This window comes from Phasianus colchicus, chromosome 3 (assembly GCF_987193195.1).
Source record: "Phasianus colchicus chromosome 3, bPhaCol1.hap1.1, whole genome shotgun sequence".
Taxonomy (NCBI): Eukaryota; Metazoa; Chordata; class Aves; order Galliformes; family Phasianidae; genus Phasianus; species Phasianus colchicus.
The window spans coordinates 40,221,865-40,248,937 of NC_143438.1; the positions used below are offsets into that span (position 1 = coordinate 40,221,865).

General features: G+C 35.9%; 1 protein-coding gene across 2 annotated transcripts in view; it reads right to left on the reverse strand.

Annotated features, from left to right (window-relative positions):
- Positions 1 to 27,073, reverse strand: part of DOK6 (docking protein 6) — a 243,486-nt gene that overhangs the window by 122,873 nt on the left and 93,540 nt on the right. For both annotated transcript variants that reach the window (XR_016465091.1, XM_031589021.2), the window contains exon 3: positions 9,760 to 9,874. Coding sequence is in view for 1 of the 2 variants with exons in the window: in XM_031589021.2 (XP_031444881.1) it covers positions 9,760 to 9,874 (115 nt within the window). In the remaining variant the exon portion in view is untranslated. The remainder of the gene's footprint in view (positions 1 to 9,759; positions 9,875 to 27,073) is intronic.

Below are 27,073 nucleotides of genomic sequence, written 5' to 3' on the forward strand. Positions count from 1 at the left end.
TGCAGCTTTCACTCTACGTTATTGTGATCATTGTATCTGTGGTAGTTTCCATGGAAACAAATAAGAGGCATTACTTTCAGGGTTACCTATGTTATATATACATATAAATACTTAAAGCTTCTTATTTCTTAGGGCAAATTACTTTCAACCTTATATTCTATCGTAAGTGTAAATGAACAGTGATTGTTTACTTCACTTTTTTATTTCTAAGAATAAGTCTAAGACTTATTCTATATAGTTCTGTGCTACCTAATAATGAAATCACCAATTAGCTAAATGACAGTCAGACTGTCATCTCATATGCAGTGGCTATTAAGAATTCAGTTCTATGATCACTGTAATAAAATCAAGGAAATATGTCAAGGAACCTGAATAGCATGAAGAAAAAGCAACCCTAAAGAATATAATATCTTAAAGTATTTTTAAAAGTTGAAAGTCTTCTATCTTACAGAAAGCTGATAAGAAATGTCTTTGCTTTATGCAGAATGACAAATACTTAGTATAAGTTGTTCCATGAACACCAGAGAGGTTGTTAACATGCATGTTTAAAAGGTACTTTAAATATGAAGGCATTGAATTTGCTTGTAATCCCTTTCCCAGCCCAACGTGTCATTTCACAACTTGAATCTCACATGTAAGTAGGCATTAAAAAAAAAAAAAGCTGGAAAGGATTTACTTTCTGTGTTATACAAAATAGTCTGTGATTTGAATGAATGGGTATGTTGCTTTGTTTTGTTTTGAGGTGGAAGACATTCTGGACTTACTCTTGTTTCAGATCATAATTAATCTATTCTTATGTAGTTTGGAAAGCCAACTGTGCAATTTCTCTGATGAATACCAAGATATGGCTACAGGATATAAGTATCTACCTAGATCACTAGATCAGATCATACATGTGGATGAATAAGACGAAATATTTCTCTATTTTGATTTTTTTTTGTTTTACAAATTTCACATTTCTTACTAATCATAGCAATTGCAAATACACGCTACAGCCTTATGCATAAATATTTTAAAGGAGGCAGATGCTATATGTGTATATATATATACACACATTAAATAAATAATACTTATAGAAGTTCTCTGCCTTAGATTTTTTCCTAGGCATTATCACAGTCATCTGCCACTGAGCTAATTAAGTCTCACTTCCATGCCTTCTGCAAACTACTAATAAGATCTCAACATATGATACATTTTTATGTATAAAACTCATTGAGATTTCCAGATGGTCTCCAGAAGTATTTTACTGTTTTGCTCAACAGGTCAATAGTAAAAGCAAGACGTACTTATATTGTGGATTATATAGCATTAAAGGTATGTTGAAAATAGATAGTGCCTTTTTGCTTTACTTTCCAATAAAAAGTATTTACATGCTAAGATGCAAATTTGGACGTTACCAATCAAGATTAAAAATATTCAGTCATTGAAATTCATTTATGCCATGAATATTATAAAGAGTATTTCCATATCTTTCCTTCATAGGATGGGCAATTATTTATCATACAGTACATTTATGAATCTGACGTACAATTACAGTACAATTAAGAATCTGAAAATGAGATTAAGAAGAAATCCTGTTATATATGAATGCACGTAGTAATACTGCCATATTTGAATTTTAAGGTAAACAGCCAAAGGTCAAAAAGAACTTTTTTCTTGTTGCCCAAATATTAGACCATGTTGTTAGACAGCATTTTTATGGGCTTGTGCCACTACATTTGTATGGACTTTGTTCTGTTATAAAACATGGAGTCTGTAGTTACTGCAAGGTTCTTTAAATGTTTAGCAGCTTAGGAGAAAAAAATTATGAACTCTGTATGAAAGGTTATCAGATTCTTCCATAACTCTGAATGTCTGATATCCCAGACTTCACCATCACTAACCTACCTTCTATCTTTGCACAATGGGGAAACTAAACATGCCAAACTTCTAGGGAAGAGGCTTGAGATATTGACATATATGTACTAGTCTCTCTAAAATCAACATTCAGCTGAACATGCACTGTCTACAAGATGAAGCTGAAATCTGCTTTCTTTCTCCTGTCTGCAGTTGCTCATCTTTTGCAGAAAGGAAGATTTTTTTGTACTCTTTCACTCTCGAGGAGTCCTACACACTCTAACATGCATGAATTGCTATTATTTTAGCTATCTTGCTTAACTTTTGTTCCTATGGGAACAGTTTAAATTTAAACCCCTCTGAGCTGAACTGTGATAAGGAGAGCACTTACAGTGTCTACACTTCAATATATTTGCCTAAGAAGAAAGAATTAACACAAAAGTACTCCACCTAGATCCATAGTGTTAAACATTAGTAAAGAGTGTTCAGGCAGATTTACAGTAAGTGAACAGCAAGTGTAACCAATGCATATCATATCTGTGCATGTATTAAACCTTTACTGAAAGAAGGAAAAATTTTCAGCTTCCTTCAAAGCCTGATTTGCCATAATGTAGTCCCACCTGAAGCTTAACTTTTCTAATCTCTGTGGCTAGAGATAGTACAACTTTCCTTCTCATTTTGTCACAATCTCCATGTATGCTCCTGCAATACCTTGTTCCCTCCATGTCCCACATTTGCCTAACAGACAGGAAACGCGGAATTGACTGCAGCTTAAGAGAGAGCTATGTGGGAGAAGTCCTGATAGGATGAAGATCATTTTGTGCATCCCATGCTTTCAAATTTAACTGCTGGCAATTTTTCAGAAGCATATGAGCTTCTTTTCTCTCTCATTTGTTGTTGTTGTTTAATACTTATTAGCTCTAGAACTATGTTTGCGCTTTAATGAATAATCTCAAAATGGCTGAAAAGGATGAAATTTAATGGTGTAGTACCTGTCCTATCAAAGAATGTCTCCTGGAGATAGAGTAATTTTTTTTTTTAATCGTCTTCTATTTATTAATTATACATACTGCTAGTGTGTGTCAAAAAATTGCAAAAATGTACTTCATTAAATTACTCCAGAAAAAAGGGGAACAACAAAAAGCAACTATGAGAAATGAATGAAAATCCAAATATTTCTATTTTATAAAGATTTATACAAAATTATAATTTTTAAAGTCAGAATAAAAAAATATATTTTTAGGCAAATACAAAATAATTAAGAAATAAAAATCATTATTAATGACATGGGAACACTGGTCAAGGAAAAAAAAGAATACATATCCTCAATTTTAATCTCCAAGTACAACATTTATAAGCACTGCTCAGACTATACTAAGACTCTATTTAGGAAACTATTCTACACTTTCATGATCCTTGAGTTTCAAATACACAAAACTAACAGTGAAAATCTGGTTGTTTTTAAAGCTTATGTAGTGATTTGTATTGATAGTAACACCAGCAGGAATGATCACTAGTAGTTCATCTTAAAGCCTCAATGTATCACTGTGATTTCAAACCCAAACCTTCAGGCTTCTTAGCTGTCAAAGGATACCGTATATGAATTGCATCTAACATTCCACTGACATTTGCCAAACTATTCAAGCACAGGATATAGAACAGAGTTGTCTTTGCTTTCACTTTTGAAAACAAGAAGCACTGCACATAGTCAGTGGTAATTTGGCAATAGTCTCAAAGGTTTTTCGGTTAAAAAATGAACAGAATTTGTGTCCTTTTTTTAAAAAAAAACAAAAGCGATGATGTATTTTTTTAAAGAAGAGAAAGCAACAGAAGAAAATGGTGAAAATAAGATTAAAAGAAAAATATATACAAAACTAAAATACACTACCGAACACATTCACACTCAACACAGCGCATCTTTCAACAAAACGTAAACCTTTTTTTTTTTACAGTTAAAACAAGACTTATCACAGTTACTCTATACTCAGGAAAGTATAAGAATACGAAAGAAAGAACTGTTTATTTTATGAATCAAGGTAACAGTTATCGTAGTAAGACATTTAAGAAATTAAAATGGTGAATTCTACTGAAGGAAGGGTGTGAATATCATTAGCAGTTAGGTTAGGTCAATACACTGTGTTGATACACAAGGTATATATTTATGTGACACTGTTGAATAGAAGTGCCAAATGGGCAACACTGACATTTTTCAGTACCACAGTTCTATTTTTCCCCAGACTTGTGTAGTGGAAATTTTACAAGAATGTTGAAATATAGCCTCCTAAAAATAATGAAGTTGTTGGCTGTAATGACTCTTCAGACTGCAGTTCGTGTATTCCTGAGAACCTCTTCAGTTCACCTACTTTGTAGAATATGGCATTGTACTGAGGAGAAACCAGGCTGTACCTAGGGGTCTGTCTGCATTTGTTTCTCATTTTGAGTTCTAAGATTGTTCTGTGGCTATGATTTTGCCACTTTCTATTGCTTGTGTCACATCTCACTCTCCACTCAAAAAAATCACTGAAATCACATTTAGCTCCTGTATCTTTTGTCTCTGAATGCATATCATTGGAAAAAAAATAATAATAAAAAAGAGCAAACAAACAGTCAACCAAAACTGCACATAAGTATTTTTCTTCTATCAATAAGTTTTTACAAGTTCATCAATTTTCCTCTGTAGTTGGGAATTTGAAACAAATTTTACACAAGCCTATGCTTCACTAAGCTTAAATGAATGCCCCTTAATATTTTGCTGACGTCACTGAAGTCATGCTCTCATGTGGTTTCATAACTGATATAGTACAAACCATTCAATTTCTGTGTTAGCAACTACCAGAGTAGTACCACAAGCTTCTAGCTTTAATCAGCATTCATGTCCTCCAATTTCATTTTCTTGCTGGTCATGCACAGCCAGCATTGCACATTGCATCATATCTACAACTTCAGAGAGGCATTTGGGCATTTCAGAATGCCTGTCTGACTGCAGATACTTGGGTGACTGCCATATTACAGACATCAGCTTTGTAGGGAAAATAGCTCAATAGCTACAGTTGTCTGAGCACAGCTATATCTATACAAAAGACTAACAGCATTCTGACAGGAAAAAACAACAAAAAAAAATCACAACATTTTTTTAAAAAAAAGTATTAGGAAAAGACAGCACTACAGACACAGTAGCTAGAATGGTTCTACTTTGTTTGACATTATCTGTCAGAAGCTCAGCACTGGGTAAAAATAGCAGGAGGCATGGCAGGTATGAAAGAATGAAGACAGTTTTCTACCTGGCAGCAGTGTACCAGGGTATACTGCAAGTATTCCTATCCACATGTCCGGTTTATTTAAGCATGGGATAAATTATGCAAGAGGGATGAATGAAAAAAAACAACAAATTAAATATTTCAAGAATGTCCTTACATGCTAAGAGGTCATCACACCTTGCTATGGATATTTGGCTGTCTATTTTTACAAGGGCTGCTCCGAAAGTAATGCCTCCTATTTTGTTATGTTGACTGCTGATGCCAGAGATAGATGTCAGTGGTATGGCAGTAAATGCTGAAGCTTCCAACCAGTATTTCAATACAGTTTGTTGCTGTGCAATTGATGGTAGAAGAGGGGAAGTCTGACAAAACAGTGTCTGACACGGAAGTGTGCATTAAGCAGAGGTGTGCCAATAAATTTTTCCATGCAGAAAAAAATGACATCCACTGATATTCATCAATGCTTGCTGAACATTCATGGAGACCAAGCTGTGGATGTAAACACAGTGAGGTGGTGGGCGGTGTGTTTCAGCACTGGTGACAGTGACAATGGGTCACCTCTGCTGATGCAAATATTTAGGAGCATGGCAGGCAGGTTTTTGTTCACTGCTGGTGAAAATGAATAGCTAATGGTGGTGACTATGTTGAAAAACAGTGTTTATAGCTAAGAATTTGCACTATTAAATAATATTACTTTTGTCTTTTATCTATTGTACTTTCCATGAAAATAAATAGGAGGCATTACTTTCAGTGTGACCTATGTGTACTCCATATTTGTTCTTATGATAAGGTCCCCTTTTTTTTAATCACTATTTTTTTCCCTGATGTATTTAAAAGACAACAGTAACAAATTTTCAGCTTTCGTTATGCTGGAGTAAATAGGCTAGATTCCTCAAAACTGCTTCAGTTCTATTCATAGTATTCTATCTTCCCACTTTTAAGCTGCTTATATGTTTGGCAGCACTGAATTTTATCTCATCAAAATGTTAGCAACCTGAGAGTATAGCATTTTCATCTTTCTAAAGCAACTCAGAATTTTATGATTTTGATAACAAGGTTGTTAAGACTCCCCTAATGACAATAAATTTCACGTGACTTTCGAGAAGGCTGAAAATGAAATATCAGCATGTTCTTCACTAAGGTGGCAGCAGTTTCCCATAGTCTGAAGAAGGATTCCCACTGTTTAGAGTTGAATGAGTGATAGACTACTTTTCACATTCTTTAACCAGCCATGACTTCTCATTATTTTACTTCCACTGAAACAAATTTAACTGAGATTATTTAAAAACATTTCTTGCTAATCATCACAGTCATAACTCTCTGCTACGCTGCTAGTCAAAAAGAAATAAAGCAACAGTAAGCAGGTTCCTTCTCTCCCTGAAGAGAAATGATTCTTAAAAACTTGCTATCCTGTGCTTTCAATTGGAACTGTAACACCTGAGTTTGGTTTGCTCTTCAAAACTTTCAGTATCTTCAGAATCAAATAGATCTTGTTGTAGAGCTGGGAGTATTGGTGGTAGTGATGGGAAGAGTTAGATGATAACAAAAGCATATTGAATATTTCTGTTTTTCTACAGAATATCTTCATTACCAAATGAAGACTACAAAAAATTAGATGCTCTTTGAAATGCTATTATGATAAAATTCTAATGAAAATATGAGGGCTATAGCACACCCAGAGCTCAGGCTTGCCAGCAGCTGCCTTAAAGGCAATAAGCACGCTGAAGGCCCAGAAGCCACAGGAACTTAGTAAAAACACATAGGCGCACACCCAGTGGGCTGATATCACAGCTCTCAGGCTTTCTGTTTTTCAAAGTGTTCTCTATCTTTAGAGACCTATTTTAGATCAGAATATCATTTTATTGTACTCAGTATCATGATTAAGAAAGCTATGCATCAGACAAACATGCTGATTTTTCTCCTACACACTTTGTAGGATTCTAGACTATATCAGGAAAGACATTAAATCATACTATCAAAACCAAAATGACATGTGTTATTTTATAACAGCCCCAGGTACAAATCTGATAAAAACTCTATCTCATATTGTCCCTACATCAACCTGACTTAGCTTTGAGCACCACTTCTTCCTCCTTTCCAAGAAATTACTGACCCTATGCTCAGAAAACCTTCTGCAATGGGATCAGTGCTGCTGTCCTTCCATTTGCCTCTGGAGCCATCTGCTTCTGTATATCTAGAGACTCCAAAGTGGAAAAACACTGAACTCTGAGCTCAAGAAGGTCAAACACCTATGATTTTTGAGTAAGATTTTAACTAAACCAAAACCAATTGAGCATGTCATTTCCACTGAAGCTACGGGAGAAAAAAAAAAGAGGTATTAGTGGAGAAAAGGATTTTGGTGTTAGCTGAAGAAATGTCCTGATTTGACTAAACAAACCCTATTGTGTATATACGTCATGAGAATGTTAAAAGTTTAGGCATTGTCCCATAGGAACCACTGCCATTAAACATTTCTTTAGATATCTGAGAAGAAAACCTGTTTAAAATATTAAGCAGCTATCTAACTATTATCCAAACTTCAAATAGTTTCATAAAGCAAAGTTCTTGATACACTTCAGCAGCATTAAAAACAATAATAATTCACTGCAGAAAAATACAGATTTGGAATTCTATAGAGTCAGATTTTAATGAAACAACGCAATGTATCTATCTCATGCAATGAAGGCAAAGAAGTTTGGACTGTTGAGACAGACTGAGGACACTGAGAATGTCAAAACTTTTAACAAGTTTAAACTCCATCATATCATACAATCATAGAATTGGAAGGTTGAAAAGGACCTATACAGATTATTTTGTCTACCTACTACACCACGGGCCTGGACATCTCTCACTACATCAGGCTACCCAGAGACTCATCCAACCTTATCTTAAACACCTTCAGGAATGAATTATCCACAGCTAAGCTTTGTAATCTGTCAGAAAATGCAAAATAGCCAATATTTTTATAGCTCCATCTGTATTCTCAGATCAGGTAGTTGTAGGCAGTAATATGATCCTCTGAATCTGTTTCTTTTTCCAGGCTGAACAGGCCCAGCTTTCTTAGTCTCTCCTCATTGATAATGTGCTCTAGACCTTAGGCAGCCCTCGACTCCTTTTGTTCCTGCACCCCAAAACTCTTACTCTATTGGAAGCCAAAACTGGACAAAGTTATCTTACAGATGTTGCCTTAGAGAATAGAGGAGAAAGAACACCTGGATCTGGCTTCAACTCACTAAAAATACAGTCCAGAACACATTCAGCTTGCTGTCTTTCAGACACTTGGCTCCCAGTCTGCAGAGTTGCCTGAGATTATTCCATCCCACAGGCAAGACTATTCATTTGCTCTTGAACTCCACAGGATTTCTGCAGCTCATTTCTCTGGCTGGTCCAGGTCCCTGTAACAGCAGCCCTGACTTCCCAATTTGAGCCACCCCCATTTGGCATCATTTGCAAACTTACTGAGAGTGCCCCTCATCCCATCATGCAAACTGTCAATCACAGAATTGTAGGGATTGGAAGGGACCTCAAGAGATCATTGAGATCTGGTTTGCACAGGCAAGCATCCAGACATAGAATCATAGAATCTTAAAATGGCATGGGTTGGGAGGGACCTCAAGGATCATCAAGCTTGAAGCCTCCTGCCACATGCAGGGCCACCAAACTCCACATCTACTACTAGGCCAGGCTGTCCAGGACCCCATCCAAGGAGACTACACAACCTTTCAGGGCAACCTGTTTCAGTGCTCTCTCACCCTCACTGTAAAGAAGGAAGATGTTAAATAGTATGGGTGCCAGCACTGATCTCTGAGGAACCCACTATATAATAGGCACCAGACTGGCTCTGCACAGCTTTTCACAACTCTATGCCTGTTTTCTGTCTGTTTTGTCTTTTTTCTATATTCTTTACCACTACATGTTCCATTGTTTTTTGGTGGAGCAACAGAGGAGGTTATTGGAGGCTGTCCGAGGTTGCTAAAGTCAAAGTGCATAACAGCCACTTCACCAGTAACAATTTTTATTCATTCTTTAAACTAATTTTTCAAATGAAATATACTGTAGGACTGTTACATACAAATGCATTTCCAAACAAGAAAACACTACACTTTAATAGTGCAGTGCTCAGTGTCATATAAAAGTCATAGAAATGACCTGTCATTATACACCACGATTCACTCATTCATTATATCATATAGCTGTTTAAACTGCAGACTGTTTCACATCCAGCTTTACAGTATCCTTGAGTTTTAGCTGTTAATTACCTCTTCTCTGCAGTGGCATTATACTTATTAGGTAGTAAGTGCCTATGGTAAAACCTGGTGGAAAAATGAGTGTGTTACACATGTTGACTTAAGTCAACAATATTCCATAGGTATTATTTACTCATATTCACAAGTTAAACTGCAAATCTCTGGCCTTTATACCATCTTGCTCCAAACACAGATGAATAATGGAGGAAAGAGCTCTAAAGTACCTGAAATATCTTCTCGAAGTATATTACAAAAGAAAACAAAACAAAAAGACACCTTAACATCTAAACCCCGAAGTTCTTGTTAACACCAAATTCCTTTAAACTTAAGATTTTTCTCTGTTGTTTTAATTCATCTGAGTAAGGCTTTGATGTACAGCTTGAATGCTTCAAGTTAGAGATGCAGTACCAGTTGCTTACCTGACTCACACGCAAATGTCTTTGACGTCTCATCATGAAAGATAATCGCCACTGCATGCTTCTTTGTCTCTCGAGGCAATCTAGTTATGTTTTTGATATTGTGCAGCTCAGTTACCTAAAAAAGAAAAATAACTTGTATAAATAATAATAATAATATGTTGCTGTGAATGTTACAATCACGCTGTGTCACCCTTTGCTTAATTGATTAACCCCCCCAATTAGCACTAAGAACTACTAAGAACTGCTAGCTTACACCAATATGGTGAACAGGAAATGGCCATTTATTTCTGTGACACATCTGCTTAAATACATTAATCTTCTACTTTGTCTACACCCCTTAAGCATGCATTGTCCAATCACTGAGCAGGGGAGGCTCCTGTCGCGTCACATCCCAAAAGTCCCATGGGTGCCTAATACAACAGTAATACAAGTAAAAATGCTACCCATAAGCACTCAATTTTTACTACAATCTATTTTTTTTTCCCCAAAGGCTGGCTATATTTGTAGGTTTATCACTGATAAAAACACAGGAATTAGTTAAAATCTAAATTTACAAATAATTCCATAAAATTTAATAAATAAAATGATGAATAGTCTACTTCTTCTCTAATGAAGTTCTGCTTGTAATAACTACATTTTCAAAGATACTCGAACTCTTGTTATTCCTCTATAACTTTTTTTTTTTTTTAAATTTCTATATTCATACAACTTTGTTCTGTTTAAGAGTCTACATTTAATATATATCTAATCTAGAAACAATAGTGTCTTATTAGTTAAGGGAAGCAAATCAATGATTGTGCCAATCAGTAACACTATAATTATGTGGTGAGGTCTTTGTCTGTCTTTAAAGTGTAATCATAATCCTCATAAGAACTCACAATTTTATTTTCCAAATAATAGAAAAGCTTATCAATAATAATAACAAAATCTTACAGCAAATTTACAGAATAAACAGTCAATTTCCAGTTTGCTTTGATGCAAGTACATGACTACAGTTAACAAAAATAAAAGAATATTATTTTATTACAGAGTTGGTAACACAGCCTATATTTTGATACTTAACACGTGTTATAAAATGTTCTTGGTTACTTCTCCCACTGGGCAAATTTTATCTGTTTATCTACTAGTTAAGTTTTTCATCCAGGCAGGATCTCAGGCAGAATTAATTTCTTTAAAATGTCATTAACACAAGTTTGGTCATTTTTGGATAGGGAAAAAATAGACTGAAAGTAGGTATTTTATTACTTTCCATTCTTATGGTCTGCATGCAGCTCTGACATTCCTGTTAAGATGCTGAGGAAAAAAGTTTTTTTATGAGATATAATCTTCATACACTGCTTTAAGAAAAAAAAAGAACATGTTAGAGTAAAGATTTCTAAGGGTTGAGAGCAAACAGCAATCAAGAAGGAATGGAAAGAAACTGAGACAAAGCATGAAGTGGACTGTACTGATGTCCTAAGTGTCCAGTACTGATGGTGCTGATGACAAACTTGAGTCCTTGACTTCAGCAAAACTCACTCTAGTTACCCTCTGCTGCATGAGTTGGGTCTAAAATGGCTCCAGATATGGTCTAATAAGTACAGCACATATATGGATAAACACTGTCTGTACTGGCAGTAGTGCTCCTGTTCATACAGCCCAGTGAACTGCTGGGTAACTTTGCTATTTGAGGCTAAGCTCACTGCCCCTTACCCCCCTCTCCCCCCCCACCCGCTCTTCCTGCAGGACTGCTCGCAGCTTGTCCATCTCCATCCTGTCATTAGAGGGGCTCCCCCATTCCAGAGACAGTACTTGGTCCAGTCACAAGTTCCCTGTTGGCCTATTCCTGCAGCCCACTCAGGTCTCTGACTTTGGACACAACTTGCTATCATCTGCACAAGTGTTAAATGAGTGCATCCTCTGTTACCTCCTCCAGTTTCTTGATGACTGTGTTACCCAAGAGATGCCCCAGAAAATACTTAGAAGACAGCAGCAGTCTTATACTTATTATTGACTTCCTGGTGGAAAACAAACCATTAACTATGACATTCTGAGTCTGACAACTTGACCAGCTTTTTGCAATACAGACATCCACCCACCCAGACAGATTATAATGTCTCAACTTGGATACAAGAACATACAGGGGGACAATGTCAAAAATTTTACTAAATTTGAGGTACCCAATGACAATGCTCTCTCTTCATTCCCAAATCTGGTGATTTAATCATAGATAACTATCAGATTGGTCAGTATCATGTACCCTTGGTAAACTCATGCCATATCCCAATACTTTCTTCTCCTTCACATGCTCAGAAATCTGTTTTAAAAGAACAGTCTCCATGGTTCTTCCCATATTCTGAGATTTTCAGACCCATAGTTTGCCCAGGGTGATCTTCGGACTTCATATATATATATACTTTATTTATTTGCATATATATAATATATATATATATTATATATATATATATATATTATATACACACAAAAATCTATTTGTTTCTCTATTGCTTAGGGGACAAGAAAGGATCTGACCAGTGCAAATATCACTGTTCCATTCAAAGAAAGTGCATGACTGTGTACGATAGTGCAGAAAATTCTTAAATCTTGTTATGCTAAAAAGGGGAAATGTTATTTTCTGGAATTGCAGGAAAGGCAACATAAATGTTATTAATTTTGACAACGGGACATAATAAGTCTTCTTTCAATCACTCTCAGGCAGTAGAGACCTATTATTTTCTTTATAATTTAAGTGTCAAAAGATTTCAAATACCCTCTTCTTAGAAGCATTCGCATTCAAAGCCAGGCTGGATAGGACTTCAAGAAACCTGGTCCAGAGGGGCATATCCCTGCCTATAGCAGGGGCATTGGAACTGGATGATCTTAGAGGTCCCTTCCAACCCAAACCATTCTATGATTTTATTACAGAAAGAATCCTACAGTGTTGGTAAGTTTAATAACAGATTCAAAAAACTTACATTACTGGTACCCAATTGGTATATCTAAAAGCTTCCTTCAGACATTTATATACATTGCTTAGATCTCACCCTCAGTCTTCTCTATGCTGAACAATCCCAGCTCTCTCAGTCTCTCCTCATATGAGCAATGATCCAGTTCCTTCATCATCTTTCTTACCTTTCATTGGACTCTATCCAGAAGACCCAGGTTTCTCACATGCTGGGAAACCTAAAATTGGACACAGCCTTCCAGGTGTGACCTCACCAGTTCTGAGTTGAGGGGGAGGATCACCTCTTTTCACCTGCTGGTGATACTTTGCCTAATGCATCCCAGGATATTATTAGCCTTCTTTGTGACAAAGCATCATTAGTTGATGTATATCAAGCTGTATATCAGTATTTGCTCAAGTTATATCTATTGGACCAGTCAACAGATTGACCAGAAAAAAAAAAAAAGGAAAGTTAATAATATCAGTCAGTAATATTGCTGAGATAACAAAAAGGGAGGTCATGCTAAGTTATATGACCCCTAGTATTTCTATTGCACATGTAATTTTTAATATCAAATGGAGGTATAAATCTTTGTTCCTATATTCATCTTTTGAAATTATATGCTTCCCCTCACAATCAGAGCAAAAAGACAGAGATGAGCAATAATGCTATGAATGTCTTTCCTCCCACCTTCTAGAGAGAACTGAAGCTGAACAAATTGTGAATTCTGGGTTTAATGTTAAAGAAGCATGAGTCATTTTCCTAACTACTGAATGTTTGCAATTAAAAAATAAACATCTTTAAATGTGTATTATTTTGTATGAATGAAAAACAAACTTTGTTCTGGCAACCAGACTGCTTCATGTTAGTGATTTTTAAAAGTTCTAATATTTTATATATACTTTAAACTTCTTAAAGGGAAACTGCATCATTTTATATTTGTATCCAAATATCATTGTAAAGAAATAAATAGCAGTAGCTTCTTTTGAAATAAATTGTCTCTTTGAAAACCTTAAGAAGTTTCAGAAGACTAATCAAAAGAAAAAACTCTTCCTTTATGAGCACGCATTATGTAAATTGACATTTACTAAGCAAGACATGTTATAACAAAATTTGCTCACTGTGTTACTGTAAAACCTTGTTCAAAAATTCTGTCTAATACAGTAAAACACTGCTTCTTTACAATAAAAGTTAGTATTTACATAGTAATTATATAGACCAATGGTAACCTTGTACCAGCAAAATGAAAAAAATAAAGAAATAATTTAATATGCTTATAACTCCTACTCAGACTTTCCACAAAATAGATGGAAATATTCGAATGGTGGTATTAAAGTTTGCCTACTTAAATAAATAAATAAATAAATAAATATATTAGAGAAAACAAGAAATGAAAAACATTGAAAATCCGTTTTTCTATTTCCCATCCCATTATATCTCCCCTACTCATAGTTATGGGTAGGGTTATATCCCTCTAGAAAAAAGTTAGAATAAAAGAAAATAACAAATAAAATCTTTAATATTATCTGTTCAGTGAGTAATCTTGCACATGGTTTTCTTTTCTACTTTTACATTTTGTGATTTCTTCCATTACGCAAAACAGATCTTTTGCATTAATCTTACACAGCTTACTTTTTTTTTTATATACTCATTTTAGTATGTTAACTTAGAGCTTCTTTTCTCCACTAGACATTGGCACTTTCATTTAGTTAAGTACTCCATATGGTGCTCAGAGTAGTACACGTAAGGGACTTACACCAGGCACCAGCCCTTCTTAGTTCTACTCCTCATCAGCAATTTCTGACTCATATGTCCATCACTCAGTATCTCACATATATGTTTCCTCAGGTTTCTTGACCTTTTCCTGTATCAAACTCCAAAATGATTTTATTTTTTTCTTAGATGACAATGAATATTTGTTGAAGAAAATAATAAAATTAACAGTTACTTAATACATATGTAACACAACTTTCTTTGCCAAGCTTTTGTTCATTTTTCTTCACATAAAAAAGCTTTCATTTTCATTCTGGGCAGCTTTTTGACAGTTAGTGAAGAGACCATCTCTTTTACTTCTGGTTAAGACTAAGCAGAAGGACATTGAAGAGCTAAAAGATAGGGAATATTCTAGGATAGATATAAACAATATCTCATTCCCCTAGTGCAATATTAGCCTACTCTTGTAACAGGGTCTCAAGGCTACCCATTTGTCATATCTTCTCTAGCTTGCTTTCTCTCATAGTCCCAAATTTAAATAACCTCTAAGTTTCCATATCAACACAGCTAATCACCTGCATGGTCTCAGGAAGAGAAATGTACTTGATCAGAATAGAAATACTTTGAATACTTTGAATACTTTGAATCAGAATAGAAAATACTTTGGTGAGTCTCAGATACTGTTCACCAAAATGCAAAATTTCTTCACAGAGGAACACTGAGGGTTGAACAAAACAAAAACAAGGCTATAGTTAATTTTCTGCTACCATTTCAGAGGACTTCAGAATCATTTAAATATTGCTTCAAGATGCACTATCCCATCCTCATCATTTTTGCTTATTTTTGTCTGCAGATGGCACAAAACTCACACATGCTTTTGTATAGGATCTCATCTATACTAAAAAAGACAAGAAGAGAAAAACAGTTTATGGCTCCTCTTAGAAAGCAAAAATATTAGTTTCCTTGAGGATTTTCCCAATTTTATATCTTCTTATAATAATGTGTACTCTGAGATGTTCACAGGAACATGAGGTCACCTTTCTATGTGGAGAACCTAAAGTTGATGCTAATGCCAGATTGCTGTAATGTCTTACTCCCTGTTGGACTTCCTAAGTGTGGCCAGATGCCAGGGGACTGAGTTACATGAAAAAATAAAGGGCTGGTCTATATTAGTTTACATACATTTTCCAAGAGATTTGGGAAAGACGTTAAAAAAAACCTTCTGATAAATTTCAGAAGTCTAACCTCAGTTCTCCTTCGATGAACCAACCATCACCTACTTTCTGTAAAGTCATGAAGTGGATTACTAGTAAATAGATCAAATGAAAGGAAATGATTAATGTAAAACAGTCTCCAGTGGCAAAAGTAATAGCCTAAATCCAAGCAAGATATACAGATGTGGGCTGATATTTAGAACTGTTACATGGGAAAGAAAATTTTTGTACTGTAAGTCAATAATTAAACTGCACAGGTACGTCTAGCCAGAAGAGGTCAGATAATAGATGGTAGATAAAACTTCAGGTTCCTCTAAAAGTGCTTTAGTCCTTACCTGTCTTAATAGGATATTTCAGATCTTTCCCACTCATTTTGAGCTATTTTGAGCTCTGGCTGTAACAGCTCTGCTATATCAAGAACTTATTTTCACTTGAGAAAGAAAGAAATCACTTTTTTTTTTCTTTTTTTTTTTTTTTTTTTTTTTTCTTTTTAGAGTCTTGTCTATGCTATAGTGACTTTCAGACTTCTTCTTTTGAAAGTACATTTGTAATCTAAGTAAATTACAGGAAAGAATTACAAGAACACATTTTCACTATTTTAGCAAAATATTTGATATGACAATATGAATAAACAGTCTGTCAATGCAACTTAAATAAGGTACCTAGCATATAAAACATGTTTTATTAATACTATTATTTGGTTGGGTTTCTGTTTGTTTGTTTTCTGTCACCTTAATTATCTTATTAGATGTGAAAGGCTATTAAATTGTGAAATACACTTAATTTAAATAATGACTCAGACTAATGGATTTGTTCCTTCTTGTCAATGTAATTCCACAATTTACTGATTGTTTTCCTTGGAACCACATTAAGTACTTCTCAAAAAGGATGGCTTTCAGAAACAATTCAATCCACTTTCTCTTGAATTCATCACCGACCTACACCAGACATTTGTTATACTAAAATCTGCTCTGTTTAGAGAGCTGAACAGAGAACATTATTACAGTGGGCTAATCTAGGACCTGCACTATCTATTTTTGTGTTAAATAGACATGTGAAAAAAACACATATGCTAAGTTTCCAGTGCTCAATTTGTACATTCAAATAGGTTGCATAAATCTTTCACAGTTATAGAAATATTACTTCCAAATAGGATATTACATCTACATCATTACAAAAAAAATACAATTCCACAATAAATAGAAAAGGAGGTCCAAAAGAGATGAAAAACACAAAAATCAGCCATAAAATCTCAACTGCTTTATTCTGGGATATATCCTGTTTGAATTCTTCCAAACATATGCCTCCCATACAAAATGGAGAGGGAAATGATTCTGAGATTCCATCTATTTAATATTATTTCCTTTGTGCAGAGTCCTGAAAATTGCTTGGACATAAGAAAAGGTCTGAATTTACATAAATGGATTTCTGTTTTGCATTGTACAATACATCCCTGTCACTTAATTTCTATCTAGCAAGAATAGAAACAGAAGAGAGCGCAGCAAAATGGAATTGTTCATCCTTTTATTTCTTACAAATGGCCCACATACCACCATCTGTTGTGTAATACCAAGCAAGCAGTAACAGAACAGAGCAAAAGCCAACACAATGGGAAAGAGCAGGGACTCTAGGAGAGCAATGCCCAGGCAGTTGAAAACTATCTCAAACCAAAAACAATAAGAAATAAACATATGAAGCAAATGCTATGTTAACTCATAATTATAGGAAAAAAAAAAGGGAAAGGAACCATCAATATCCTGAAGTCACACTTAATGCTGCTATCATTCTGCCAAAGGAGAAAAGACCTACTGCAGGTGGATGGAATACAAAGAAGAATACCTCAAACAAAGCATCTGTGAATGTGGTAGGAGCTGTGGCTCCTCTAACATGGTTAAACTCAGTTGCCACGGAGAAGAAATCCTGCTGCATGCATGGCAAATGGGAAAGAAACAATGTGCTTAAACTGAGACACAGTGTTTGGGCTGGATGTGCTATGGTTTCCTCTTGAGGACAGCCCAACAGCAGGTCAGGCAGCCTGAAGAAGCTGTACAGTTTCCAATTTAGGAAGATTTTATGACAAGAGAACAAAGCCCTGAGGGCCAGTCCTCAGAGCTGGTCTCACTAAGAGCAGAAGATTGGAATAGAGACCTACAAGCCTAAGAAAGGGATGCTAACAGATCTGCCAAGCTTTTTGGAACTAAATCTATGGGTTCAGACAAACCTATATGGCAATAAACATTCAGAGCATGTAAGATGAAGCACATATTCCTGATTTTGGCATAGCTTATTCTACAGAAGAGCAGCACATGACAATCAAGAATAGCAACATAATGCATAAGTCTGAAAAAGGAGACCTGAGGAAAAAAGTCCTGAGAGACAGAAGAAAAAGAAGCATCTATTGCATGAAAGAACAGCAAAACTTAAAGCACAAGATTAGAAGAGGAACTGAAGGGAAAAGAGAAATCCTAAGATCAGAAAAGTGAATTAATGGATCATGGAAAAGCAATTCACAGAGAAGACTATCTTCTTCTAATCTTTGCATACAGATTTATCTGTGGAAGAAGATGAGTTGTTACAGTAACAATGCTCTCCAGAAATTTTCCAAAGAGAGGCATATCAGCCTCCACGTTATGCCTCTGAGGCAGGTGTCCAGCTGCTATTTCAGAGCAGTAAGGGCTCATGAAGCTGCTACAAAGTAGATGTTCATTCCTGCAAGCACTAAATGGAGACCACACCTATAAGACCTGCAAGAATCTTATCTGATAAAGTGGATTACAAAAACAAAAAGATAGGGACAGAGTGAATGTAAATATTTAAAATATATCAGGATAACTATAAATTAGTAATACCAGGGCAGGAAACTAAAGTTTGAAGGGGAGAAATATATACAGATGTGATAATAGAGGCATACTGAATAATTTCTACTTGTCCTCAAGATAAAATCAAGATTGAAGAAATTAAAAGTTTAAAATTTTCAGTATTTTTGGACAACGTAGGTTAACTTATGTAAATTTATGCTATCAAAATAACAAGTTTTCAAAGCTTAAATCACAGAATCACAGAATCACTAAGGTTGGAAAAGACCTATAAGATCATCCAGTCCAACCATCCACCTATCACCAGTGGTTCTTGCTAAACCATATCCCTCAACACAATGTAAAGGAAATGATAATGTAAAGGAAAGATAATTCATTGAAATGATCTTCATGTTTTCCAAGTCACCATTGTTACTAAGTATTGTTGTGTCGCTATCACTGATTTGCAAAAGAGATACCACCTGGCTATCCAGAATCATGCTGTATTCTAACTGGCCACTTACGACATGAGCAGCTACAACTGTCCTTTGCCACAACGAAACCTAAAGTAATTAAGAATGGATCTCAAACTTATTTGATTAGCTTTAGTTACGCCACTTCAAACTCTACAATGTTTCACAGTGTTAATAAGTTAAACATATAAGGGAAGAATAAGCATGTTGTCACACCAGCCACTTCATTTCAGAGAGTATTTTCAAAGACATTCATTTAAAGTATAAAATCCAGTTCTCCTCAATTCCATTTCTCTGCCATCCTAAATAACCTTTGAAATATATTTCCCAATTTGACCTATTTTGTCATGCAAACTATATATCAGACTGTTAGCATACCACTAAAAATGGGAGAAATAAGACCACTGTAAAAGTGAGTGTTGACAAAGTTTAAAATAACTAATGCTTTATCAAGAAGACTAATTTAGAACTCAGATTCACACCTGAAGTATAACACCATGTTAAAGAGATGGCAGAAAGGGGAGATGATTCACAACTGAAATAAAAAAGGTTTCCCAATTATCCTCCCAAATTTCACTTACAATAAACAAGTGAGACATGAACATTAAACTTCCTGCTAGTTCTAGGTGTGCAAAGAGTAGCATTGAGCTTATATCTCAAAAACAAAATGGAGCATTTAGTTAAAGTACTTTAATTACCCAAGTAGACTAATAAGACAATATCTCACAATGAACATACAAGTGAATCAGACCATTATATGAATGTTAATAGCCTTTTGAGGCTATTAAATATACTGGCCAGTTAGAACCTGTTTCCATTTCTCTAAGTATTCACTTTTAACACTCTCAATGTATCTAATTGTGTCCAGACCTTTTCTATTTTCAGCCCCAAAGTGCTGTTTAGTTAAAAGAAACATGTTACTGCTATTTCAGTAAAGAGAAAAGCAGAAACATACTTTTCCAAAACTTCCTTTAAATCTTCCTCTCACTTCAATTAAATTACAGGCTGACCTGAAACAATTCCCACTTTTCTTGTCAGATAAGCTCAATTAAAAATAACTGTTTATTAATATGGAATAGATTTCAAAGCAAATCACAAGCAAAGACACATTTGCAAAATGTAACATCACTGACTGCAGTAAGTGATAACTACACAGTTCTTACTGCAAATCTGCTAGATATAACCCTACCTACAAGATGTATCACTGCAGTCTATCTCCTGATAAACTGAGACAGAATTGAAGAGAATACAAGCAGCAGTAGGCATTCAATACACATAAATTATTTTGACTGTACCCATGATGTATATAATGCAAGTAGCTGAGCCTCCAGTTTATTTCCTCTTTGTGCTGTAAAAGTCCTTAACTTCAGCAGTAGCTCTATGGGGAAGTCTTGGGTCACAATCAGATGGGAAAAATGGGCATACTTCCATTGTACCACTCACAGGGGATGACAAGCCATGGCTGAGTGACACCTCACAAAGTCGTTTTTAGGCTGGGAGTCGACTATATGAAAAACTGCTCATAAGCTTAAATTCAACAGGTGTGTTTACGTGTGTGTGTATAAACATACATTCAAAGAGATTCAAAATTATCTAAGGAAAAAATGTCAGAAAGAGAAAAATAAAACAGAGAAAAACTAAGGCAAATGAAAAATTTGAAAGTACAGTAGTAAGAAAAAGAAAAATAGAAAATATTCTGAATGGGAATGTAGCTATTCTTTTAGAAATTGATTAAATGAGACAGTTCCAAATTTTTCAAATGTTTTCAGTTTATTTGCTTATAAAATTAACTGAAATTTGTTAGCCTATCATTTGAAAATTATTTTACCTCAATTGTCATTAGGGATCAATTAATTTTGAATGCCTATTGTGACAATCACATATTTTCAACTCTAATGCATTTTTAATAATCATCTACATCAGCTTATGATTTGAATTTCAGATTTCCTTCTGTGAAGAAGTAAAAATTGGATACTTTTGTGTCAATTTTCCTTACCTCGTTCTTTATTTATGTTACAAAACCTCCCTCACCACAAAATTCAAACCTTAAATGAAACTGTTTGTACTTATAATACTCGCTATACCAAATCTCTCTTTACTAAAATAAATTACAGTGAAAAACTTGTCTGCCCTCCCTGGTACTATAACTTGATGTTTGTATCTTTCTGCTTCCTTTTTCAGTTACTACACAAATATTATGCCTCTTATTTCCACATCGAAACTGTAAATATTCCCCACACAACACATAAGCAGATAATTCACAGTAGTTTTAAGAGAAACTCCTGTAATTAAGAAAAAAAAAATCCTCACTTAGCATTGTTTGCCAATGCTAGCAAACAGTTTGCTAGATAATTACATCTTTGACATTCTTAATTAACTTTATACAGTTCTACACTCTCCACTTGAATAATGGAAAAGATACACAGAATATTGAGAAAAAATAATATATGCAGACTCAAGTGCTGAGGGTTAGGAAAAGAACACAAATGTTACATTGACTATCAGTTCCACAGGCCTAGTCTACCATTTTTGTGATGTTTTTACAGCAGTGAGCCACAGTAGGTCTCACCTACGGCATTCCTAAGCTGTGTTAACACAAAACAAATACCCATATATTTACTGGTACCTCATATAATTAAGACAACCTGATACATACTGTCTTAATTGTATGATTCTATTTGGTCTTTCATAACTATTTTTTATCTTGGAATAAATCACGGAATGATAGAGGGGGACAGGGTCCTCTGGATGCCATTTGGTTCAACTTCTGCTCAAGCAGGGACATACAGAGCAGTACCTAGGTCCATCATCAGGTGTCTTCTGAAGATCTCCAAGGAAGAGACCCCACAGCCTTTGGTGTTCCACCACCTGCAGAGTACAGAAGTGTTGCCTGGTGTTCAGAGGGAACTTCCTATGTTCCAGGCTGTCTCCAGTGCCTCTTGTCCTGGCACTGGGAACCACTGAAAAGAGCTTGGCTCCATCTTTTTTTCATATCTGCACTTAAAGGCGTTATATATATCTTCTGATCCTCATGATTTCATACAATTTTCCTGACTTTATGTTACAGAAATAACTGCCTTTCCCTGTCTTCCCTCAGGGTTTTTCCATAATGGTCATCACACAACTATGTTTCACACAGATGGTTTCACAAATATTAATTTTCTTTCACACTTTCTGCACTTCTGAGAGGTGAAGATTACATTGACAGGAAAGGAACAGAGAAACTGTAAGGTAAAAAACAAATGAAGGTCAAAAATACGTCCTTTCAACAGTCAGTTTGAATCTGAGATACTAGGACTCCGTACTTACATTCAAAAGGTGATCTTAGTGTGATTCTCCACAGCAGCACCCAGCTATTTTAAAACCTAGCTCAATCATTTATTTCCGATCCCTCTGCATGATGCAGCAGAGTATCCTTCAGAGATCTCACTTCCAATCTTTCTTCTCAGAAGCACCTTTCTATCAGAGTCATCTGTGTACCTGGTGTACAACATAAGGTCTTCTTATTTCAGTATTTGCCACTCCTGGGATATGCCTGAGAAGCATAGCCAGTTTGCATGGTGAAACAAATAAGGCAGTGTTATGAAAGGAAGCTGTGGAAACATGGGAGTTGGTCTCCTCTACTGCATAACTAGTGATAGGACAAGAGGAAACATTCTCAAGTTGTGCCAAGGGATGTGCAGGTTGAAGATTAGGAAAAATTTATTCTCCAAAAGAGTGCTGGTCACGTGCTGGAATGTGCTGCCCAGGGAGATGGTTGAGTCACCACCCATGGAAGTGTTCAAGAAACATGTAGATGTGGTATCTACAGAGCTGATTTAGTGGGAAAATATTGGTGGTAGGAAGATACTTAGACTAGATAATCTTGGAGATCTTTTCCAACTGTGCTGATTTTATGATTAGAGATAAATTTGTTCTGGTGCAAACATCTGAACAAAATACCTTGCTTTCTCTTCACAAGCATCCATCATGCTGCTGTCCCAGAAACAACTGAGCTGCAGAGACAAACTATGCAGACAACACCAAGTTGGGAGGGAGTGTCGCTCTGGCAGTGGGTAGAAAGGCATTACAGAAGGACCTGGATAGACTGGATTGATGGGCCAAGGTAAGTTTGCATAGGGCCAAATGTCAGGTTCTGCATTTTGGTCACAGCAACCCCAGGCAACCCTCAGGCTTAGGGAGGAATGGCTGGAAAGCTGCCTGATGGAAAGGGACCTTGGTGTACTGATGGACAGTCAGTTGAATATGAGCCAGCAGTGGTCAAGAAGACCAATGGCATCTTGATTTGTATAAGGAATGGCATATTGAGCAGGACTAGGGAAGTAATCCTGCACCTGTACTCAGCATTGGTGAGGCCTCACCTCAAGTACTGTGTTCAGTTTTGGATACCTCAGTACAGAAAGGACATTGAGGTGCAGGAGATGTGGTGCTCAGGGACATGATTTAGCAGAGGGTTGTTAGAGTTAGGGTAGTTCGGTTAGGTTGTGGGACTTAATGATCTTTAAGGTCTTTTCCAACCTGAGCAATTCTACGATCCTATGCACGTATCCTTTGCCTTCTTGTTTCCCTTCCTCTCATGCTCCTACTTTTGTATCAGTCTCAGTGTTTGTGTAAAATATCAACTTTTCCCAGACCAGCCAGCTTTCCCTCTACTGGAAACATCCCTTGATTTTTCCTCCAGATATCTAGTTGATAGGGCTCTTCCATAAGAGCACTAGTGCATTTTTTCTTTTTTTTTTTTTTCTTTTTTTTTTTTTTCTTTTTTTTTTTTTAAGCCACTCCCCAATATTTGTTTTATTTCTTCTCTTAACCTTTCATGTAACAGTTTTCCTTTCCATGTTACCTAGGTACAAGAGGATATACCTATAGAGAATAGCTCTGTGATCTCATCTCAAATACCTGACCCCACATTGCTATACAGAAATGACAAGTATCTGTTAGAGCCAATGTCAGGCTTTAGCCCTGAAAGAACTAGAGGGAACCTAATTCATTATTCAAGAGAAAATTATCTGAATTTTCATCATACATAAAGCTTTACAGATGATGTCAGACATTTTAGCTGTTGACGTCAGAAGCATTTGTAATTAAAATGCACAAAATACTGGTTTGCCAAACTTTGCTAAAACATGGCTAGATTTTTATAGAAAAAACAGTATAGAATCATAGAATACTTAGAATTGGAAGGGACCTTTAAATGTCACCTATTCTAACTCTCCTGCAATGAACAGGGACATGCACAGCTAGATCAAGTTGCCGATGGCCCGATCCAGCCAAGCCCTGGGGACAGAGCATCCACCACATCTCTGGGCAACTTGTTCCAGTCTCATCACCTTCACTCTAAAAGACTTTTAGACTTCCTTATATCTAACCTAAATCTACCCTCTCTAAGTCTGTAACCATTTTCCCTTGCTCTATACAACAGATCATGATAAAGAGTCTGTCCCTTCTTTCCTATATCTCCCCTCTAAGATACTGCAGAGTCATTATCAGGTTACCTCAAAGTCTTCTTTTCTCCAGGCTGAGCAGCCCCAGCTCTCTCAGCCTGTCCATGTAGAAGAGGTGTTTCATCTCTTGGAACACGTTTGTGGTCCTCCTCTGGAAGTGCTCCAGTAGGACTATGGCTCTCCTGTACTGAGGACTCCACATCTGGACACACTACTCCAGGTGAGACCTCACCAGAGCAGAAGGGCAGGATTACCTCTCGCCACCTGCCAGCCATGCTTCTGCTAATGCAGCCCAGGATAAGGTTGGCTTTCTGGGCTGCAAGGCCACATTGCTGGCTCATGTCCAGCTTTTCACACACCAGTACCCTCAAGTACTTTTCAGTAGGGCTGTGCTCAATCCTTTCATCCCCCGACTTGCATTAGTAGCAGAGGTTACTGAAATACAATAAGGAGAGAACAGGACCAGTCTGACACAATACAAGCAGCAGAGAGATATATCAATAGCTCATAGCCACTTGGATGACATATACTTCACACTTTACATCTGGTCCAATCATGAAAATGAGGCCTTAGCTTAGGTTACACAGGACTTTACAAAACTAGTTCTTTAGTTTTTCCAGTGAGTAAATATTGACTTTTCTGGTCAGCCTTCTCTGATATTTAGTTGTTCCTGTGACTCATTTTTTCCCCCTTATATTCAGACAATTTCCCCTGAAGCAAGCTCTATTCATTGCCTCTTGCCCTGTACCTCTTTGTGGAGCCTCTTCTGCTGTTTCACTTACTAGGTTCCAAGTACACGACCTCACATCTACCTCTGCTCAGGTTGTGGAGCCTACATCCCAGAAGATACCTAACACCCAACTGCACATAGACACAAACATCATGATCTGACTGATGGTTCCCGAGCAGTAATATGAACTAGACAGACTCTAGAGGTCCCTTTCAACCTGAATTGTTCTGAGGGGTCAATGACATTTTGGAAATAATATACTATAAAATTCATGTTTTTTTTTCACCCTGCTGGACTATTTCAGTGTACCTCTTACGTGCCCCTTCCCTGTGCAGTAATATTTTTACAGTAAAAGGCTCAGTTTTCTAGTTTGTTTTAATGCTTAACACAACAGGAATACAGGCATCTATTTAAACAGATAGACAATTTTCAAAAGATCTTAATAGAAGAACCACCATTAACATGTCTGGGACTGTTTAGGAGATTATAATTTCCAGCAGTTATTTATTCTGTGATATGTAGGGTTTGCCATTGATTCCAATGTTGTTGACACCACTTCTTATCTACTCTTATGAACTGACACTTGTACTTCCTACCCTAAGCTGTCATGATTTAGAATGATGAGCAGAGACCTACACAGGAATAGGCTCACAGGGAGCTCTCGTCATTTAAGCACTTCAAGTCCATGCTTGTAAGAGTCAAAGTCCTGTCAGTATGCTCAGCTTACAGGTTTCTTAACCACATTGTTAAGAAAAGAAGATACTATTATCTTAATACAATCTTTATTGAAAAATATTTTTTATTAATTTTCATGTTGCTCTTTTATGTTCACAGATTCCATTAACAGCTTTATTACCAGCACAGCTCCATTTTTTCTCAGCATTTTGCTTTTTGATGCAGAGAAGCTTGTTTTAAACAATTATATTGTTCAGACTCTTCCATATTTTAAGAGAGATCTGATAATTACTGCAGATTTTGTTGTTCTGTGTACAAAACCGAGTAATTTTACCAACAATTATTCATTTACTTTCCTGTTACTTTAATCAGCCAAGTAATAACTGCCCCTGAAAGCTATACAATTTGTGACCTTCCCAGACCAATCAGATAATTTTGCCAGCAGACAAGATATTAATTGAAAAAATATATAAACAATATATACATTTCAGGAAAATGTAACTATCTCCAATTTGGAAAAATTAACATGCTAAGGCTTTAAAAAAAAAAACAAAGTGCACAAAGTACATTTTGACATCTCTTTCAATCACAAAGATTTCTCAAATGAAATCTAAAAAAAAAAAAAAAAGAAAAAACAAAACCAAAACAAACAATCAACAACAACAAAAAAACATCCACCCAACTCTGAATTCTAGATCATTTGCAAGTAAAAATGTCCAAAATATTATTCAAGCACCAACAGTCACACAAGCACACACACACACTTTCACTGGTTTGGTAAAGCTGCAGTGTCCTTTTTGGCCTTTTCTGGTACTGTGGGAATGGATCCTAAGAACACAGCCAACCCTGGGATGGGTATTGTGCTATTACTACTCTATGTCCTCTTTGGACTAAACACAGATATTCTGTTCTGTACAACTTATACAACAAATCTCAAGGGAAAACAGTACAGATAAGCTAAAACTTTTCTGAGCAAGAGTGCAGTGATTTAAATTTACAATAATGACAAGTTATAATTTGATGCCAGAAACTGGAACAAACAGATGAGGTCATGTTTCAACAAATTCACTGCTACTGTCAGGAGGCACTTGTCTATAAGGACTAATGCCATTACATATTTGTAAGAAGAAAGCCACCAGGAAAAAACAACAACAAATAACAACATTAGAAAATTTACAGAATAACAAATAAACCTACATATTGACTAGATGTCAGAAAATAAATGAGAAAACAACAACAACAAAAATATCCAATCAGTCAATTTTCTCATGAGACCAGCTTATCTCCACCTTAGTAAATATTTATTTATGATGACTAAAAAAGAAGAGCTCTATTTTTAATTTTTC